Source organism: Ranitomeya variabilis, chromosome 4, assembly GCF_051348905.1.
Source record: "Ranitomeya variabilis isolate aRanVar5 chromosome 4, aRanVar5.hap1, whole genome shotgun sequence".
NCBI lineage: Eukaryota > Metazoa > Chordata > Amphibia > Anura > Dendrobatidae > Ranitomeya > Ranitomeya variabilis.
The window spans coordinates 238,897,744-238,917,628 of NC_135235.1; the positions used below are offsets into that span (position 1 = coordinate 238,897,744).

The window sequence follows — 19,885 nt, forward strand, 5'->3', positions numbered from 1 at the left end:
GTGTCTCAATGTTGTGTGGCAAACCTTGTGGATTGTGGTTGGATCACTCATTGTGGTTGTGTCACATATAGTGGTTGTTTCACACATTGTGGTGGTGTCACGGTGTTATCGTTGTTTCGCACATTGTGGTTGTCACATTATGGTTGTATCACACATTGTGGTGGTGTCACGGTGTTGTGGTTGGATCACACATTGTGGTGGTGTTGTGGTTGTGTCAATGTCATGTAGGACCCTCTTCTCTGCACCTGGAGGGGGTTCTTCCGCCGTCTCCCGGAATCGGCTGAGTCCTGTTGTGGATTTCAGTATTCCCGAGACATAAACGTGCCTAACGTCTTCAGTGTGGACACTGTCACCCACACTTGTGCCCTCTCCAGTAAATTCGGAGACGTGGAATTCACAGAAGTGGACGGTCCGATGTTGTCAGCGTCCATCACGGTAGCTTCACCCCCAGAGAAGATCCATCATCAGGACCCCGGATGATACTTTTGTGTCTCCACTGATATTCTCTGGGATTTTTTTACTGCCATAATGCCACTTTTGTGAATTCTGCGATTTGTGTTTTTTTTTAAAGGGCCGGTCCCTTCTTCTAGAAAGGTTTAGTCAATTTGTAGACGACGGCTCGGCTTTCAGGATCTCTGCTTGCTCACAGTGATTACAAGCGCTGAGGTCTGCATCTAGAGGATAACAAACTCTACAGTAATAGTTCTCGCAGCTGCTGATTTGTTACAATGTGGACGATCCTCTGTGAGCTGCACACGTCCCTCTTCAGTCTCGGACATTAGACTGTCATCTCTAACCTGCACTGACACACAGTACCAGACCCCCAGCCAGCTGTACATTCATGGAAGCAATAAATGATTTCCATTCTTTCCTAGCAAGCAGAGATCTTCAAATTGGTGAGGATTTTTTTTCTTTTTTAAAGTTAAAAATAAAACCATAACGTGGTGCAGTAGACCGGCCCTTTACGCATATGGTGTTTTATGTATTTCATTTTCCACAAATTAAAGGGCACCTCATATACTACATATAGTGAAAAAAAGGGGCAGAAATCTTACAGGGGTCATTATGGAGGGTCGTCCAGAACTTCTGCACTCTGCTCGTCACAGTTTGCCGCTTTCATAGACACTTTTAGGACAAACAGATTACCATAAATTAGATGTGAAGGGACGGATGGACAATGGGGCCGAGCGAGGCAGCGCGGCACGCAGGAATGCTGAGCGCACCATCGGGTGACGGCATTATTCCGCTAATCCTATTCTCTTCAGCTCTAGCGTTTTGCAGGGTCCCGCGCACTCTGAAGACGCATTGTGCGCTCCGCTCATCGCACTCTGACTCCTCTTTTGTTTTTTGAGAATTTAAACATTCACTTTCCATATCCTATAATAGAAGCTCATTCCCCACCCTCGCACATTCCTCATCCGGGTCTGTTCACAGGTGCCCGAATCTGGAGAGATCAGCTGTTGTGGGCCCCAAACATTGTCCCTGAATATGGCCGCATTCACATCTGCACGGTTACACAGCCGCAGCCTCACTAACCACATACTTACCGTATATACCCTCAGGAAGGACCATGGCGACAGCTTCATTGTCAACAGCTGAAAAAAGATTGATTGTTCTCATTGGCAGAAAAAAGAAAATCATCTTATAGTGAATGGCCGACAGATCTTAGTGAGGTCACCCTGCGGCCTGCAGACTGCGGAGGTCTCGTCATCAGGTTGAAGAAAGGAGCTGAACAAACACAAATCTGTATGAAGAGCAGAGAGCTGATATTATATTTGTGTTTCTTCACATACTTTGTTATACTGTACCTGATGACAAGACCTCCGCAGTCTGCAGGCCGCGGGGTGACCTCACTGATATCTGTCGACCATTAGGTCTCTTCACTACAAGATTGTTATTTAGTTTCTGAGAACAATCATTTTTCTTAGTTACGGTATATTAGTTTCAGATTCAGCACATCCTCTGTGCACACGGGGTGCGGTATATGCTGAAGGCACGAGACGAGATACACTGAGGGCACGATGCGGGATACACTGTGGGTACAGGGCGCTATACGCTGTGCGGGATACACTGTGTGTGGACAGAACGATGGGTGACACGATGTGTCCATACCGCTGGCACATTGTTGGCAGCACATCCTGTTTGTATATGGGACAATGTGCTGCCTAGAACAGTTATGTCCTCCTGGCATAGAGGGTTCGATTACCGAGTGAGCACAATTTTTGCTGTTCCGCCACCTGGAGCTTATTGGTGCCATGTTTATGGCGCTTACTTGCTGATTTTTCTCCCGTGTGGATGGGCCTTTAGAAAGCCGGGCTGTAATGGGGGCCACTTTGGCCGCTGGTGAGGAGCTCTGGCTGGACCTTGCTGCAGATGTCGATCTGTGAGCAGAGTGGCCCTTTTATATTGACTCTTGGCTGAATGTATCGGCCCGTTGTCTCAGGAGCTGGTAGGAGTCGTTACGTTTCCTTCACTAGTCTTTTCTTCTTTTTCTTGTTTTCTGTCCTGACAGCAAGTTGCGTTTCACCCTGCCGCCTGAATGACCAGATCTGACTGGCGGTGAGGACGGCTTCCCCCGAGATCATGTAGCATCATAGAGGAGTCATGGCTGCATCCGCAGACGTCTGCACCGCCGATCATCCGGAGTCTTCCAGCCTAAGCACAGGACACTTTCCCCCACTCCCTGAGCTCATCGTCATCACGTCCATGATTAATTTCATGGCGATTCATTATTAGAAAGCACAACGACCTTATAGTAATCATCCGGGCAATCACCGGCCACAGCCGGATGCTTCTACACCGCACTAGTCGCACCCCCAAAGCACAGAGAGACATTACACATTGGCAGTCATCCGCATCATTAGTTCCTGAGGCAGCTGCACAGATTATCTCAAAAGAAAACTATTGGACAGTGCCAATTCCCTGCCCCACCACAACCCAAAAACACATATAAACGCCAACTTATAGTGAGAGCAGGGCATGTCAGGAGATACCAAACAAAACCAAGTAGAAGGCGGTCGCGCTGAGAGGCTCCGCCCACAAGGAGCAACTGAGAGGCTCCGCCCACGAGGAGCAACTGGGAATGAGGGGAGCTGTTCAGCACCCGCTGAACCTCAGAGCTGTGGCTGATCTACTGCTCCATCTGACATATGTACAGTATGTAGTCCCTTGTGGTCAGGGGAAACCTTAACTAATGTTTCCACCTATTTGGGAAGAGGGAATTAATGAATGGATGACCCACAACTATTATGTTCCATTGTCTGTATAGCCTTCTCACATCAATGAGGCAGCGGACCCCAGCGCACGACACGACGTGGTGGCGGAGACCTGTGATATCGGCAGGACCTGCGGAGAATGATCAGTGTGGTATACTAGGTTCTGCTCACTAATGCGCAGTCATTTCATTTATCAACCAAATATAAAATGTAATAAAGTAATTAAAAAAAAAGTGGAAAAAGTGTTTATTTATGCATTTACGCCAGGTTGCCTCTTTCTTTTCTTTTTTTGCTTTAGTCATTGATACAATTTTGGCACAAAACTTACAGAATCGTATTTTCTATCCCAAAAAAGTGCAGAAAAGAAAGTGACACCAAGGTAAGAATCGGAGGTAACGAGCTACGGTAATGGAGATAACCATCTGCAGTAACAGAGGTATCCACCTGCGGTAAACAAGGTAACAGTCTGAGGTAACAGAAGTGACGATCTGCAGTAACAGAGGTAACCGCCTGCGGTAAAGGAGGTAACGGTCTGTGGTAACGGAGGTAACAATCTGCGGTAACAGAAGTAACCACCTGCGGTAAAGAGCTACGGTAACAGAGGTAACCACCTTCAGTAACAGGTAACGATCTGCGGTAACGGAGGTAACGAGCTTACGGTAACAGGTAACCACCTGCGGCAATGATCTACAGTACCGGAGTTAACGAGCTTAGGTAAAGGAGGTAACCACCTGCGGTAATGTGCTACGGTAACAGAGGTAGCCACCTCCAGTAACAGGCAAGATCTGCGGTAACGGAGGTAGCGAGCTACGGTAACAGGTAACAACCTGCGGTAATGATCTACGGTAACGGAGTTAACGAGCTACGGTAAATGAGTTAACCACCTCCGGTAACAGACGTAATGACCTGCAGTAATGGAGGTAACCATCGGCGGTAATGATGTTCAGTAACAATCTGTGTCAGGTTTGTTTTTTTTCTGCAATCACAGTAAAGTTTTTAACCCAGTTTTCGAAAAAACATGACCGCCACCTTAATGATCAGAGGTAATAGTCTGCAGTAACAATCTGGAGTAACGCTCTATTACTGATCTTCGGTAATGACTTGGAGTAGCAGTCGCCATTTCTCTGCTCGTTGTGTGAGCAGTCGCTGCAGCGTTGGCGGACATCCGTACCCTTAGGACCGAGGATTGGTTGGGGTCTCCTTGGGTTGATGGTTGCATTTGCTCATAACTTCTTATGTTTTGTTCTGATATTTTATCTGGATCATTTTTCTGGAATAATCCACTTTCAGGACAATAGAGAGGAATCCACTGTGGGGCCGAGGCGTCAGTACGAGAGCGCCCAGCTGGCCGCGCGGAGTGAGACATCACGGTAAGGCTACTTTCACACTAGCGTTAACTGCAATACGTCGCAAATGCGTCGTTTTGCCGAAAATACGCATCCAGCAAAAGTTCTTGCTGGATACGTTTTTTCGTCATAGACTAACATTAGCGACGCATTAGCGACGCATTGCAAAACGTCGCGTCCGTTTTGCGACGCTTGGGCGTGTGTTAGCGGACCGTCGGGAAAAAAAACGTTACATGTAACGTTTTTTGCTCCCGACGGTCCGCTTTTTCCGACCGCGCGGCCGGAACTCCGCCCCCACCTCCCCGCACTTCCCCGCACATCACAATGGGGCAGCGGATGCGTGGGAAAAATGCATCCGCTGCCCCCGTTGTGCGGCGGGGACAACGCTAGCGTCGGGGACCTCGGCACGGCGACGGGCCGAGCCCGACGCTAGTGTGAAAGTAGCCTAATCCGCTGCTGACACCCTGTCACACATTCAGGGCCAATTTGCTGCTTCTGATCCTGTTGCAGGTTGTAACAGCCCCGCTTCAGTCTCAGAATTATTAATCTCTGATGACGAGCGTCTTTAGTACTTACTACAGCTTCTCTGGCTGTTGTAACCTGCTGCAGACATTATGTATAGCCAGACACCAGCTACTGGCAGCGGTAGTGAGCAATCTTACCCCAGTCCCCATGGGCAATGGCCTCCAGGTTGCTAATGATTTTGGCTCTACTGCAGCCGCCTTTGACGGCTGATCCAAAACTTTACTGGACTTCTGAAACCTACGTGGACAGTGAGGTGCATGGGATGAATGCCCTGTTGGAAGGTCCAATGACACCCGAGCTTCAGCTCCTCATATTTACATTTTCTCCTAGGATTTCCTGATACTTGATTAAATCCATCTTGTCTTTCACAAGTTGCAGGTTTTCAACCTCAGAGCATCACTGAGCCCCTGCTGTACTTCACTGTAGACCTCACCTTGCCCCTACCATTCTTCACTAAAGAAATCACAGAGGACCTGCCATGCTTCATTCTAGACATCACCGTGCTTCACTGTAGGCATCACCGAGCCCCACCATGCTTCACTTCACACATCACTGAGCCCCCACCAAGCTTCACTTCACACATCACTGCGTTCCCGCCATGCTTCACTCTAGACATCACCGAGCCCCACCGTGCTTCACTGTAGGCATCACCGAGCCCCACCATGCTTCACTTCACACATCACTGAGCCCCCACCAAGCTTCACTTCACACATCACTGCGTTCCCGCCATGCTTCACTCTAGACATCACTGCGTTCCCGCCATGCTTCACTGTAGGCATCACTGAGCCCCCACCATACTTCACACAACACCGAGCCCCTGTCATTCTTCACTAAAGACATCACCGAGCCCCACCGTGCTTCACTATAGGCATCACCGAGAACCCACCATACTTCACTTCAGACATCGCAGTGCATCCACTATGCTTCACTGTAGACTTCACCTAGCTATTGCCATTCTTCACCATAGACATCACCGAGCTCCCATCGTGCTTTACTCTAACCATCAAAGAGCCACTACAAGCATCAGTTAGCAGTACCGTGCTTCACTGTAGACATCCTCGAGCCCCCACCATGCTTCACTTCACACATCACTGCGTCCCCACCATGCTTCACTCTAGACATCACCGAGCCCCACCGTGCTTCACTGTAGGCATCACCGAGCCCCCACTATACTTCACACAACACTGAGCCCCCGCCATTCTTCACTCCAGACATCACCGAACCCCACCGTGCTTCACTGTAGGCATCACCGAGAACCCATCATACTTCACTTTAGACACCGCAGTGCCTCCACTATGCTTCATTGTAGACTTCACCTAGCCCTCGCCATTCTTCACCATAGACATCATCAAGCTCCCATCGTGCTTCACTCTTAAATCAAAGCTAACTCAATGCTTCACTGTAGACATAACCGATCCCCTGCCATCCTTCACTGTACACATCACCTAGCACTCGCCATTCTTCACCATAAACATCACTTCCAACGTGCTTTACTCTAACCATCAAAGAGCCACTATAGGCATCACATAGCACTAACATGCTTTAGTTAGACATCACTGAGCCCTGTCCATGACTCGCTGTAGACATTACCGAGCCCCCAACCATGCTTCACTGTAGAAAATTATTGTTCTTGCTTAGATTTAAACCAATAACCTGAGCAATGGAAACCTACAATGCTAACCTGTGGGAATAATGTTTATTACTGCATATATTACAACTACTATGTACTACTGTTTATTGGTGCATGAGTCTCTGTTCCAACAATAGTGTTATATTGTCAATAATACATTCTCTAAAAAAAAAAAAAGATTACCAGGACGTTCCCGCTCACTGTTCACACTGTGTGTAGCTGGAGCACATTCTACTTTCACTTTACAAGCTGGCAGACGAGATGCTAAGATCCCGAGCTGTAAGAAATACCAGTTGTAAGCTGTGTTATCTTTGTTCATGAATAAATCTATCTTCACTGTTGAACAGCTGGACTGTACACAGATTAATCCACTGCCAATATAACCACCCAGCCACCGTGCTCTCCAAGAGCTGTTTACTGGCTAAGTCATGAAAATGACTTGCAACACCTATGAGAACACCTATGAGAAGGTTGTGAAAAGAGACACTAGTTCCCATTGCAGCCTCTCACTTCAATTTTTAAAGTGTGCTTGAGAGGTGGAATCTCAGCATGCTCTGTCTGAGTTGAACCCATGACTTCAACAACATTGCTAACCACTGAGCCACCATGCTGCCCAGGAAATTGTTTATAGTTAGATTATCAATATGACTACCAGCAGCAATGGCAAGATCATGAAAGAGAAAGCTACATCCCCAAGGCATCAAATCAGTTGATTTTAATTTCTGAAGTGTACCTGAGAGGTGGAATCTCATTATTGTTGGTCAGAGTTTAACCAAACACTCCAGTGCTATCCATTGAGCCACTGTACTAGCTGGCAACAGCCACTGTATTACTCGGCAACTGCCACTGTGCTACACTATAAGCATCACCAAGCCACCACCATGCATCACTGTAGGAATCAGTAAGCTCCCACTACGCTTCACTGTAGACATCCCTAAGCCCCCTGCCATGCTTCACTGTAGGCAGGGTGTTCCTTTCAGTGTATGCTTAATTTTCCCTCCAAACAGTACATAATGACACTGATACATGGGTTACAGCATAATGACACTAACACTTTGGGTACAGGGTAATGACACTGATACCTTGAATAGGGACTAATGATGCTGACAGTTACGGAACAGAATAATTACACACTGATTCTTGGGCTGCATGATAATGACAATGAAACATGGGGTTCTTCTCTTTCTGGCTGGATGTTTATCTAGTTCTTATCATCCATTAGTGACAATAACCCTGAGTGAAGAATGAAGCTACATTGTCTCTCATTGTTTGTACCTCCCCATATTGGTTTATGGTGAATCTTCTGATTTTCCTTCTCTGTAGTTTATGCTCATCCTGGAGCCGGTCATGCAGATGATGTGATCTTCTCTTTGCACAATGGTAACAATTATCAACAATCTAAATGTAGACAATTTATTTTTGAGGTGTAATATTTATACGAGGTCGAGATCTATACTGTCCTGCAGTCCAGAAAATTATCTAATATATAATTGCCTAGAATACTACTTCCTGCAATTTGTGCCAACTTCCGTGGCTTTGTCCGGAGATAATGTCCGGAGCTAATGTCCGGAGATAAGTGACGTCACCAGTGTCCTACACCCAGGCAGAGCACAGGGGCTCCAGGCAGCATATGGGGCCCCAGGCAGAGCACAGTGGCCCCAGGCAGAGCACAGGGGCCCCAGGCAGCATATGGGGCCCCAGGCAGAGCACAGTGGTCCCAGGCAGAGCACAGGGGCCCCAGGAAGCCTATGGGGCCCCAGGCAGAGCACAGTGGCCCCAGGCAGAGCACAGGGGCCCCAGGCAGCATATGGGGCCCCAGGCAGAGCACAGGGGCCCCAGGCAGCATATGGGGCCCCAGGCAGAGCACAGTGGCCCCAGGCAGAGCACAGGAGCCCCAGGCAGAACATGGGGCCCCAGGCAGAGCACAGGAGCCCCAGGCAGAGCACAGGGGCCCCAGGCAGCATATGGGGCCCCAGGCAGAGCACAGGGGCCCCAGGCAGAGCACAGGGGCCCCAGGCAGCATATGGGGCCCCAGGCAGAGCACAGGGGCCCCAGGCAGCATATGGGGCCCCAGGCAGAGCACAGTGGCCCCAGGCAGAGCACAGGGGCCCCAGGCAGCATATTGGGCCCCAGGCAGAGCACAGGGGCCCCAGGCAGCATATGGGGCCCTAGGCAGAGCACAGTGGCCCCAGGCAGCATATGGGGCCCCAGGCAGAGCACAGTGGCCCCAGGCAGAGCACAGGGGCCCCAGGCAGCATATGGGGCCCCAGGCAGAGCACAGTGGTCCCAGGCAGCGGACAGGGGCCCCAGGCAGCTTATGGGGCCCCAGGCAGAGCACAGTGGCCCCAGGCAGAACACAGGGGCCCCAGGCAGAGCACAGTGGCCCCAGGCAGAGCACAGGGGCCCCAGGCAGAACATGGGGCCCCAGGCAGAGCACAGGGGCCCCAGGCAGCATATGGGGCCCCAGGCAGAGCACAGGGGCCCCAGGCAGCATATGGGGCCCCAGGCAGAGCACAGGGGCCCCAGGCAGCATATGGGGCCCCAGGCAGAGCACAGTGGTCCCAGGCAGAGCACAGGGGCCCCAGGCAGCCTATGGGGCCCCAGGCAGAGCACAGTGGCCCCAGGCAGAACATGGGGCCCCAGGCAGAGCACAGGGGCCCCAGGCAGAGCACAGTGGTCCCAGGTAGAGCACAGGGGCCCCAGGCAGCCTATGGGGCCCCAGGCAGAGCACAGGGGCCCCAGGCAGCATATGGGGCCCCAGGCAGAGCACAGTGGCCCCAGGCAGAGCACAGGGGCCCCAGGCAGAACATGGGGCCCCAGGCAGAGCACAGGGGCCCCAGGCAGAGCACAGGGGCCCCAGGCAGTATATGGGGCCCCAGGCAGAGCACAGGGGCCCCAGGCAGCATATGGGGCCCCAGGCAGAGCACAGCGATATTTTGGACCACTGTGCGGTGTTTCAGACCCCCTGTGTGATGTCTGGGGCCCTGTTCTTAAGTATATTAAAGATTAAAGTAACGTATATTAAAGTATATTATAGATCAAATTTGACACGTTTATGAGCACCATTGAGTGATATACTCAAGAATGACATAATTTTTCAACATTTTATGGTTTCAAACTGTAAACACTCAGAGTTTTTTTTACTTCAACCAGAAAACCTTAACGGTTCATAAAAAACTTGACTGTTCAGGATATGATAAAAGTCATAGTATTCTGAATCTTTAACTTATAAAGATACCTTTACATGGGGTGATTATTGGTTCCAGAGAGGCTTTCGGCCGATAATCGTACACATGGCTGGTGACAGGACAATACAATATAAACGTTCAAAGGTAAACACTGATAACATTAAAATCTAATATATAATTGCCTAGAATACTACTTCCGGCAATTTGTGCCAACTTCCGTGGCTTTGTCCGGAGATAATGTCCAGAGATAAGTGACGTCACCAGCGTCCTACACCCGCTCAGGGTGGACAAAGATATATGCCTTCGTGGTGCGCGGCACTTTTCTGATTGGTTGCCGCCTGCCGCGAGCGACCAATCAGAAATGTGCCGTACTGTCAAGAATTGTCAAGAGCTGGTGAGTGCAGCCATTTTTTGTTCTTTCTTACTATTATTTATTAATTGTATTATTCTTACATTTGAATAAATAAAGTATATATGGATTCTAGACTCCCGATTCTTTAGAATCGGGCTGCCATCTAGTTACTATAATGATATGTAGTATACAGCTCACATGCAAACCCTGCACTGGAGAATAAAGATATGGGACGGTGGTGAACCTTCCACTGACCCAGTGCGAGGAGGGCCAGCGGGGGTTAATGTCAGTTTCCCTTGCTGGAACTCTGCTGCAACTGCAGAGTTGCTGGGTCAGCTGATGTGGGTGGTGACCAATCCCACCATCCTTTACATAGTCACCTGATGCATCAGCTGACTGTCGGTGATAGAGCATTCTATATTGACCCAGCCTGGAGGAAGGAGCTCTCTGGCTGTTGTGGTGTTGCAGCTGGTTTCGTGGTCGGGGTCCTTTTTTCTGCTGTGCAGCAGAGAAGGCTATTAAGCTAAGTTTTGGTGTTTTTCTCTACGTCTGTCTCCTGTTTGTCACTGTCCCATGTGTCGTTCCATCTGCAGTGATGAGGCTAGCGCCCTTGCCGGCCAGTACACTAGCAAGGCAGTGCTAGGTGACAGTGACGGACAAGGTTCCTGATGGTGGTGGGGGGAAGGACCCACTTAGGGTGTTAGAGGAGTGGAGGGTCAGTCTCAGGTTTGAGCAGGAGGTGTCCATCCCTCATTTCCCTATCACTAGGGTCTTCCTCTCCCCATTTCCATCCCGTTGTGTGCGTGTCGTTCCGTCCACTGAGCTACCCCCTGTGGGGTCGCTACATGTCGTGACCGGTAGCCGCAGTGCACAGCGCTTTGTATATGGCATCATACATATGCATTTGCAGGATTGGATTTCTTGACATAAATATGGCAAAAATGGTAAACTGGTAAGGAATACCCATTTAATCATTATTGTGATATCAAAAGTTCTGTAGCTTTCTTATATAATCTCTGCTTCAATCCTATCTATCCATAATGCTTCCATCACCCATCTACATCATCTATCAGCCATCCATTTTACAGAGTACAGTGCAGCTGTAGAGGACCTGACTGTCATCTCTCGGGGCCCGTTTCGTCCTTCTTTCTCCCATATAAATTTATACCAGTTTCCCTTTGCTTCTCATGGCACCGCTGGGCATGAACACTCCTGATGGAGATTATGTTGTTGAAGCTGCTTCACACCTCTTTCCTATTCATCACATGCGCTGTGTTGTGCACACGCAGATGGCATTGCTGTTTCAATGAAACGGAGAGAGACACTGCTATTAGAAAATGAAATTCTTCTGGCAGCTGTTTATGTGGACCCGAGTCATCGTATATTGCTGGATGATCAACAGCTACTAAAGGAAAAGAAGCTCTGATTGAGGTAGCAGTTAGGATGAGTGGGCTACAGGATGGCCAAGAGCAAGAGGACTTGAGTCCTGCCAGTGCTGCTGCTGCCGTTCCTTCATCCTCATCAGATGAGGAGTTTGATTTCGACAAGAATCTGGACGACATGGAGCAGGCAAAGCGTCGCTGCAGGGAAAAAGATTTCACTCCCATAGAAAACAGATTGACCATATTTCAGCAACATTTTTCACTTGCTCTCAACGAAGTAGAAGCGTTCAATCGTTCCTCAAAACTGACTGTGCACGAGGCAATTCCTTTATTGTTAGCAAGGTCGCTCATATGGTCACTGCTTTGACACCAACCCAAGTTAGTGTAGAGAGGTTGTTCTTCAGCCTTAAAATAATTAGGTCAGATGTGAGGTCATCTATGGAGGAGGATCTGATGGAGGCGATACTATTTCTCCGAACAAATTCATATATTGCACATATGTTATTCAGTACGCTTTTGTTGAAAACTTTTTTCCACTTACTGCAGAGTGTGTAATAAATTGTAATTATGAAAGTTTTTTTGTTCTAAAGTTGTATTCCAATAAATATAGTTCATGTTCTATCTAAATGGCTTGATTATTGTATCATAATAAAGATTAAAGCCTGATGTTACCATTTTAGTGCAGAAAATTTATCACTTAAAGGGAACCTGTCACCCCCAAAATCGCTGGTGAGGTAAGCTCACCGGCATCAGGGGCTTATCTACAGATTTCTGTAATGCTGTAGATAAGCCGCCGATGTTACCTGAAAGAGGAGAAAAAGACGTTAGATTATACTCACCCAGGGGCGGTCCCGCTGCGGTCCGGTCGGATGGGTGTCTCCGGTCCGCTCCGGCGCCTCCCATCTTCGTTCCATGACGTCCTCTTCGGGTCTTTACGCCGCGGCTCCGGCGCAGGCGTACTTTGTCTGCCCTGTTGAGGGCAGAGCAAAGTACTGCAGTGCGCAGGCGCCGGGCCTCTCTGACCTTTCCGGCGCCTGCGCACTGCAGTACTTTGCTCTGCCCTCAACAGGGCAGACAAAGTACGCCTGCGCCGGAGCCGCGGCGTAAATACCCGAAGAGGACGTCATGGAACGAAGATGGGAGGCGCCGGAGCGGACCGGAGACACCCATCCGACCGGACCGCAGCGGGACCGCCCCTGGGTGAGTATAATCTAACGTCTTTTTCTCCTCTTTCAGGTAACATCGGCGGCTTATCTACAGCATTATAGAATGCTGTAGATAAGCCCCTGATGCCGGTGAGCTTACCTCACCAGCGATTTTGGGGGTGACAGGTTCCCTTTAAACATGAGCCATGTATGAGGGAGTCGGAGTCAGCGTCATGGAAATTGAGGAGTCGGAGGTTTGGCTTACCGACTCTACAGCCCTGATTTTGTGTGACTGTGTGGGTTTCCTCCCATATTCTGAAGACAGACCTATAGGAGATATGACCCCTGATGGGTGCAGTGATGTCTGTAAAGTGCTGTACAATCATGCTTATTTATCATGCTTCATAAGAACGGTCTCACTTTACAGACATTATTGCCCCATCAGGACTCGCATCCTATCAGTATGTCTTTGGAAGTGGAGCTGCTCATACTCTGCTCCATTCATTGTTTATGGGACTGTCTGAGAACGCAGAGCTCCGTTATTTCCAGACAGTCCCGTAGACACAATGAATGCAGTGGAGGATAAGCCCACGCACCTCTACTCCATTCAAGAATAGGATGGATCTAGGACACTTGTGCACCGAGCTCTGGAGACCATGTTATGGAGATTATTACGTGATGTTTTTAGTACGTGGATGTGTCAGAAATGTCCCACAGTGAACGGCCACCCGTCGGTCTCTTGTCTGAGAACACAGAGACTAAAAGCTTTTTGTTCCCATCTCATAGATCGGTGCACAGCCTGCTGTTGCTGGTGGTTAAGCACCCATGGGCAGAATGGTAACACTGTTGCTTTTTCTTGCTGCTGTTTTCATTGGTTAAGCTCTGACCAAGAACAATGAGATTCCTCCTCTCAGACACATTATTATTATTATTATACATTTTTATAGCGCCATTTATTCCATGGCGCTTTACATGTGAAAAGGGGCAAATATAGACAAATACAATAATTGTAGATTGTAAGCTCTCACGAGCAGGGGCGTCTTATTGTGCTTTAATTATTGTATTGTTAACGTTTTACTTATGACTGTTGTGTTTGAAACTGTTAAGCTGTAAAGTGCTGCGGAATATGTTGGCGCTATATAAAGATTATTATTATTATTATTATTATTAATAAACATGAGCAAAAAAACAAGGCACTAACAGGTACATAAGGAGGGAGAACCCTGCCCGCGAGGGCTCACAGTCTGCAGGGGATGCGTGAAGATACAGTAGGAGAGGGTAGAGCTGGTTGTGCAGCGGTTCAGTAGGTTGAGGATCACTGCAGGTTGCAGGCTTGTCGGAAGAGGTGAGTCCAGGTTCTTTTTGAAGGTTTCTATGGTAGGCGAGAGTCTGATGTGTTGGGGTAGAGAGTTCCAGAGTATGGGGGAAGCACGGGAGAAGTCTTGGATGCGGTTGTGCAAAGAAGAGATGAAAGGGGAGTAGAGAAGGAGATCTTGTGACGATCGGAGGTTGCGTGTAGGTAAGTACCGGGAGACCATGTCACAGATGTATGGAGGAGACAGGTTGTGGATGGCTTTGTATATCATGGTTAGGGTTTTGAACTGTAGCCTCTGGACGATAGGAAGCCAGTGAAGGGCTTGGCATAGGGGAGAGGATGGGGAATAGCGGGGGGACAGGTAGATTAGTCGAGCAGCAGTTTAGGATGGGAGTGGTGCCAGAGTTCTAGAGGGGAGGCCAAGAGAGTAGGATGTTGCAGTAGTCAAGGCGGGAGATGATAAGGGCGTGCACTAGTGTTTTTGTGGTTTCGTTGTTGAGGAATGCGCGGATCCGGGAAATATTTTTGAGTTTGAGACGGCAGGAGGAGGCAAGTGCTTGGATATGTGGCTTGAAAGAGAGGGCAAAGTCAAGGATCACCCCGAGGCACCGAGCATGCGGGACTGGGGAAAGTGAGCAGCCATTGACCTTGATGGATAGGTCTGGTGGAGGGGTAGAGTGAGATGGGGGAAAGATGATGAATTCTGTTTTGTCCATGTTCAGTTTTAGAAAGCGAGCAGAAAAGAAGGCCGATAGCAGACAGACTGTGGGATTTTGGTGAGTAAGGAGGTGAGGTCAGGTCCGGATTGGTAGATCTGCGTGTCATCGGTGTAGAGATGGTACTGCAAACAATGGGATTCTAAGAGCTGTCCCAGGCCGAAGGTGTAGATGAAGAGTAGGGGTCCTAGAACAGAGCCTTGAACACCGACAGACAATGGGTGAGGTGAGGAGGTGGTGTGGGGGAGGGAGACACTGAATGTTCAGTCTGTTAGATATGACGAGATCTCAGAAAATGAAATCAGTGACCACAAGGGAACCTGCTCTTCCTTTTCATGACCTGTCGGTGGGTACTGATAGGCATATTGATGACCTAGCCATCAGGTAATTCTATGGTGGCTCAGTGGTTAGTTCAATTACCTCTCAATGCTTTGGTCCTTAGTTCAATTCTGGCTAAGGTCGGAGTAATTCTACCTCTCAGTTGTACTTTAGAAATTGCAAATAGACCCGATCTAGTTTTTCATGACCTGTTGGTGGGCACTGATAGACATATTGATGTCCAAACCATCAGGTAGCACAGTGGCTCAGTGGGTAGCTTGAATACCTTTCAATGCCTGGGTCCTTAGTTCAATTCTGACTGAGGTCTGAGAAATTCTACCTCTCAGGTGTACTTTAGAATTTGCAAATGGACCTGCTCTAAGTTTTCCTGATCGTCCCATTGATGCTGCGAGTCATATCAATGATTGTGCCAAAGATTAGCTACTGAGCAGAACAGTGGCCCAGTGGAAATCGCTTGTGCTTTTCAGCATGGGAGTCCAAGGTTCAAATCCTTCCATGGGATATTGCAAATGGAGCTGCTCTAGTTTTTCTTGATCTTCCCATAGGTGCTGGTAGTAATATCAATGAATTTGCTAAGTGTCTTCTCCCGAGCAGCCCAGGGTTCTAATCCCACCATCGATGACATCTGCATGGAGTTTGTATGTTTTCCTGTGCTCAGGTGGGCGGCCACCCATGCTCCAAAGACATACAGGTAGGGACCAGTGATGCAAGTACTGTGGCTAATGGTGTCACCTGTGCAGCATCCAGGAGGGCTGCTTGCCTTTCCTCTTCATTGGGCAAGTATCCTGATTGGATGAATCTTCTGACACATAGCAACAAATTGATTGTTATATATGCAGCTCAGTTGCGAATGAGCTGTGAAAAGTCCTTTTTGGACTTAGTAAGATTTTCACACTTTTCTCCCTCTCATTTCCCTAAATCCTGATGTTCCTCCAACCCTCAGAAACACAGGATAGCAGCTGGTTACCTCCTTGACACAGGTAACACCATGAGCACTGGCCCCTACCTGTATGTCTTTGGAGAATGGGTGGCCGCCCACCTGAGCACGGGGAGAACATACAAAATCCTTGCAGATGTCGTCCATGGTGGGATTAGAGCCCTGGACTCCCATACTGCAACGCACCAGTGCTTTCCACTGGGCCACCGTGCCGCTCGGAAGATACGCTTTGACAAAGTCATTGATAATGACTACCAGCACCTACGGGAATATCAGGAAAAACTAGATCAGCTCCATTTGCAATTTCTAAAGAAGACCTGTGAGGAGGAATTACTCCAACCTCAGTCAGAGTAAAACTAAGGACCCAAGCATTGAAATGTAAGGGAGCTAACCACTGAGCCACCATAGCATTACCTGATGGCTAGGTCATCAAGATGCCTATCAGTGCCCACCGACAGGTCATGAAAAGGAAGAGCAGTTTTCGTTTGAAGTCTCTGATTTCATTTTCTATGATGTTGAACTAAGGACCCAAGAGTAGGATGGCAATTGAGGTAACCACTGAGCCACTGTGCTGTCTGAGAGTTTATTTCTGGCCATCTCATCAATAGGACTCTCAGCATTTGTGGGAAGGTCAGAAAAAACTAGAGAAGGTACTATAACAATCACTGACTACAATTTCTAAAATACACCTGAGAGGAGGAATCTGTCCTGAGTCAGAGTTGAACCCAGGACAACCAGCATTGGTGCTAACCACTGGGCCATCATGCTGCCCGAGTACTAATCTCTGGGTAAGTCATCAATATGACTCCCGGCACCGATGGAAAGGGCAGGAAAAAAAGACATAGCTGCTCAACACATCTAACCAATCTGTTCATTGAGTTCAATTTCTAAAGTGAGGTGGAAATTAGACATCACCATGCCTCGGTTATCCTTCACTGCAGATATCACTGAGCCATCGTCATGCTTTACCATAGACATCACCAAGCTCCCTCTGTGCTTCACTCTTACCATCACAGAGCTAACTCAATGCTTCACTGTAGACATTACCGATCCCCTGCCATCCTTCACTGTAGACATCACCAAGCCACCACCATATGTCACTGTAGATATCATTAAGCCACTGCCATGCTACACTGTAGACATCACCAAGTCCCCGCAATACTTCACTGTAGGCATTATTGAGCCCCTGCCATGCTTCACTGTAGACATCAAGCCCCCACCATGCTTCACTGTAGGCAGGCTGTTCTTTTTAGCTTCTGCTTCATTCTTCCTCCTCCAGACATACCACTGATTAACAGACCCAGAAACTTCCATTTTTTCCATTGCTCCACAGAAGAGAATCTGTTATTTCTAGTGTTTTTAACATATTGCAAGTGACTTATCTTGTACTTTTGGATCAGTAGAGGTGATGCCTTGGAGTTTGGACATTTACTACATGCTTTGCTGTTCAAGGTAAAATCTCTGTGCCTGCTACCATTAAATTTTGCTGCAGGTCTTGTGCAGTAACTTGAGGAGTCTTGAGCACCTGCCTTCTCAGAAATCTGGTGGCAGTTGGTGACAGCCTCCTCTTTCTGCCACGTCCACATCCTGCCGATGCTCCCGTGTGAACTATGCTTCCAGCTGTATAATAATCTTTATTTTTTATATAGCGCTAACATATTCCACAGTGCTTTACATTTTGCACACATTATCATCTCTGTCCCAGATGGGGCTCACAATCTAAATTCCTTATCACATTGTTTTTGCAATGTGGGAGGAAACCAAAGAACCAGGAGGAAACCCACGCAAACACAGGGAGAACATACAAACTCCTTGTGGATGTTGTCCTTGGTGGGATTTGAACCCAGGACCCCAGTGCTAACTACTGAGCCACCATGCTGCCCAGCTGTATCTCTAGGAACATTCAATGCCACTGTATCTTGTATCCTTCTTGGTTGTACAATATCTTTTTGGGCCATTCTAACATTCCAAGAAGTTTAGTGACCTGGAAGCCATTGCTTTTCAAGAATGGGCTAAGACTTCTCAGGAAAGCTTCTAGAAGCTGGTGTCTGGCTAAACATCATGTCTGCAGCAGGTTATAACAGCCAGAGGAACTTCACTAACAAAGGCGCTGGTCATGAAGGGGAGAATAATCCTGAGATTGTAGGAATTAGTAAAGGTACCATTTTGTGGTGAATTTGGAGAAACCACTTGTTTTATTACTTGCGTTCAGATATTTACATTGTACTTGTTTCATTAGTTTACTGCAAACAGCAACAAGTTTCAAACTTTCACTGAACCAGATTTATGATGAGGGGGTACATGTGCTCGGTGACGTTCTGGGTGGTGTGCGACCTCCGCTTCCGTGTGCTGTGCACAGGCACAATGTACAGAGAACAAGTTCCTGCGGAGCCCCCAGGACCAGGTGCTGCTCTGTGCGTCCTCATGTGACCGCCCCGGGCAAATACTTCTAACATCATAATAAAAATATTAACTTGTGCATAGAATCACTGGGTCTGGATCTTCACAGAGTCAGAGACACAAGCCGTCTACCTGGAGGACTGCAGCGCCATTGTGGATCTCTCCAGACATCATTCTAGGCACCACAGTCTCTCGCTGTCCTAAGAGTTTGCTACAATGTACCAGTGTAAAGTTCAGATTGCACAGCTCACACTTTCTAGAATGGAGACAATTGTAGCAAACCCTCCACAGTGAGGTTTTCTGTCTGTAGGGTTCTCTACAATGCTCCCAATTCACTGACAGCAAGGTGAGATAGTTGGGAAGAGACGGGTAATTATCCCAGTCCTCTACTGAATGGGTGTAATGGAAAACAAACATAAATGTGTGGTGAGAAGTCTGCGCCCCAGAGCATACCCCAATCTCTGACCATCCTTGTGATCGCAGCCTTCACATTTCCATTTTTGCCTTTATGTGCAGAAGGGTTTTAGTTCAGATTATTCAGAGGTTTTCAGGAAAGCTCCAGGCTGGAGACTGAGAACCTTCAGTGGTATCTGCCGTGTCCCAATCCCCAGAGAAATCACTGAAGATATCGAGCACACAAATAAAATCCAAATTACAGAACCACACACAGCAGATACGAAGATTCCCATCTACTACTGTCAGCGACCAAGAGAAGAAAGGCTGGAGGGGAAGACACCAACGGGGACAGAGCAGTCACACAAAGACTACAGAGCGTGAGAGTGCAAACAGCCGCCCCTCCACCACTGATCAGCGGAGGCTGGAGCTCAGCTCTGAAGCTTCTAGAAGAGTGAGTGCAGCTCTGTAATGTGTGTGTGTGCACAGTGACTGCACCAGCAGAATAGTGAGTGCAGCTCTGGAGTATAATACAGGATGTAACTCAGGATCAGTAATGTAATGTATGTACACAGTGACTGCACCAGCAGAATAGTGAATGCAGCTCTGGAGTATAGTACAGGATGTAACTCAGGATCAGTAATGTGATGTATGTACACAGTGACTGCACCAGCAGAATAGTGAGTGCAGCTCTTGAGTATAATACAGGAGGTAACTCAGGATCAGTAATGTAAAGTATGTACACAGTGACTGCACCAGCAGAATAGTGAGTGCAGCTCTGGAGTATAATACAGGAGGTAACTCAGGATCAGCAATGTAAAGTATGTACACAGTGTCTGCACCAGCAGAATAGTGAGTGCAGCTCTGGAGTATAATACAGGATGTAACTAAGGATCAGTAATGTATGTACACAGTGACTGCACCAGCAGAATAGTGAGTGCAGCTCTGGTGTATAATACAGGGTGTAACTCAGGATCAGTAATGTATGTACACAGTGACTGA

At 48.1% G+C, this 19,885-nt stretch overlaps 1 protein-coding gene across 2 annotated transcripts in view; it reads left to right on the forward strand.

Annotated features, from left to right (window-relative positions):
- Positions 1-3,439, forward strand: part of ANO7 (anoctamin 7) — a 58,574-nt gene extending 55,135 nt beyond the window's left edge. For both annotated transcript variants that reach the window (XM_077260386.1, XM_077260387.1), the window contains exon 24: positions 2,513-3,439. In XM_077260386.1, the coding sequence (XP_077116501.1) occupies positions 2,513-2,553 (41 nt within the window). In that variant the 3' untranslated portion in view covers positions 2,554-3,439. The remainder of the gene's footprint in view (positions 1-2,512) is intronic.
- Positions 3,440-19,885: the final 16,446 nt, after the last annotated feature.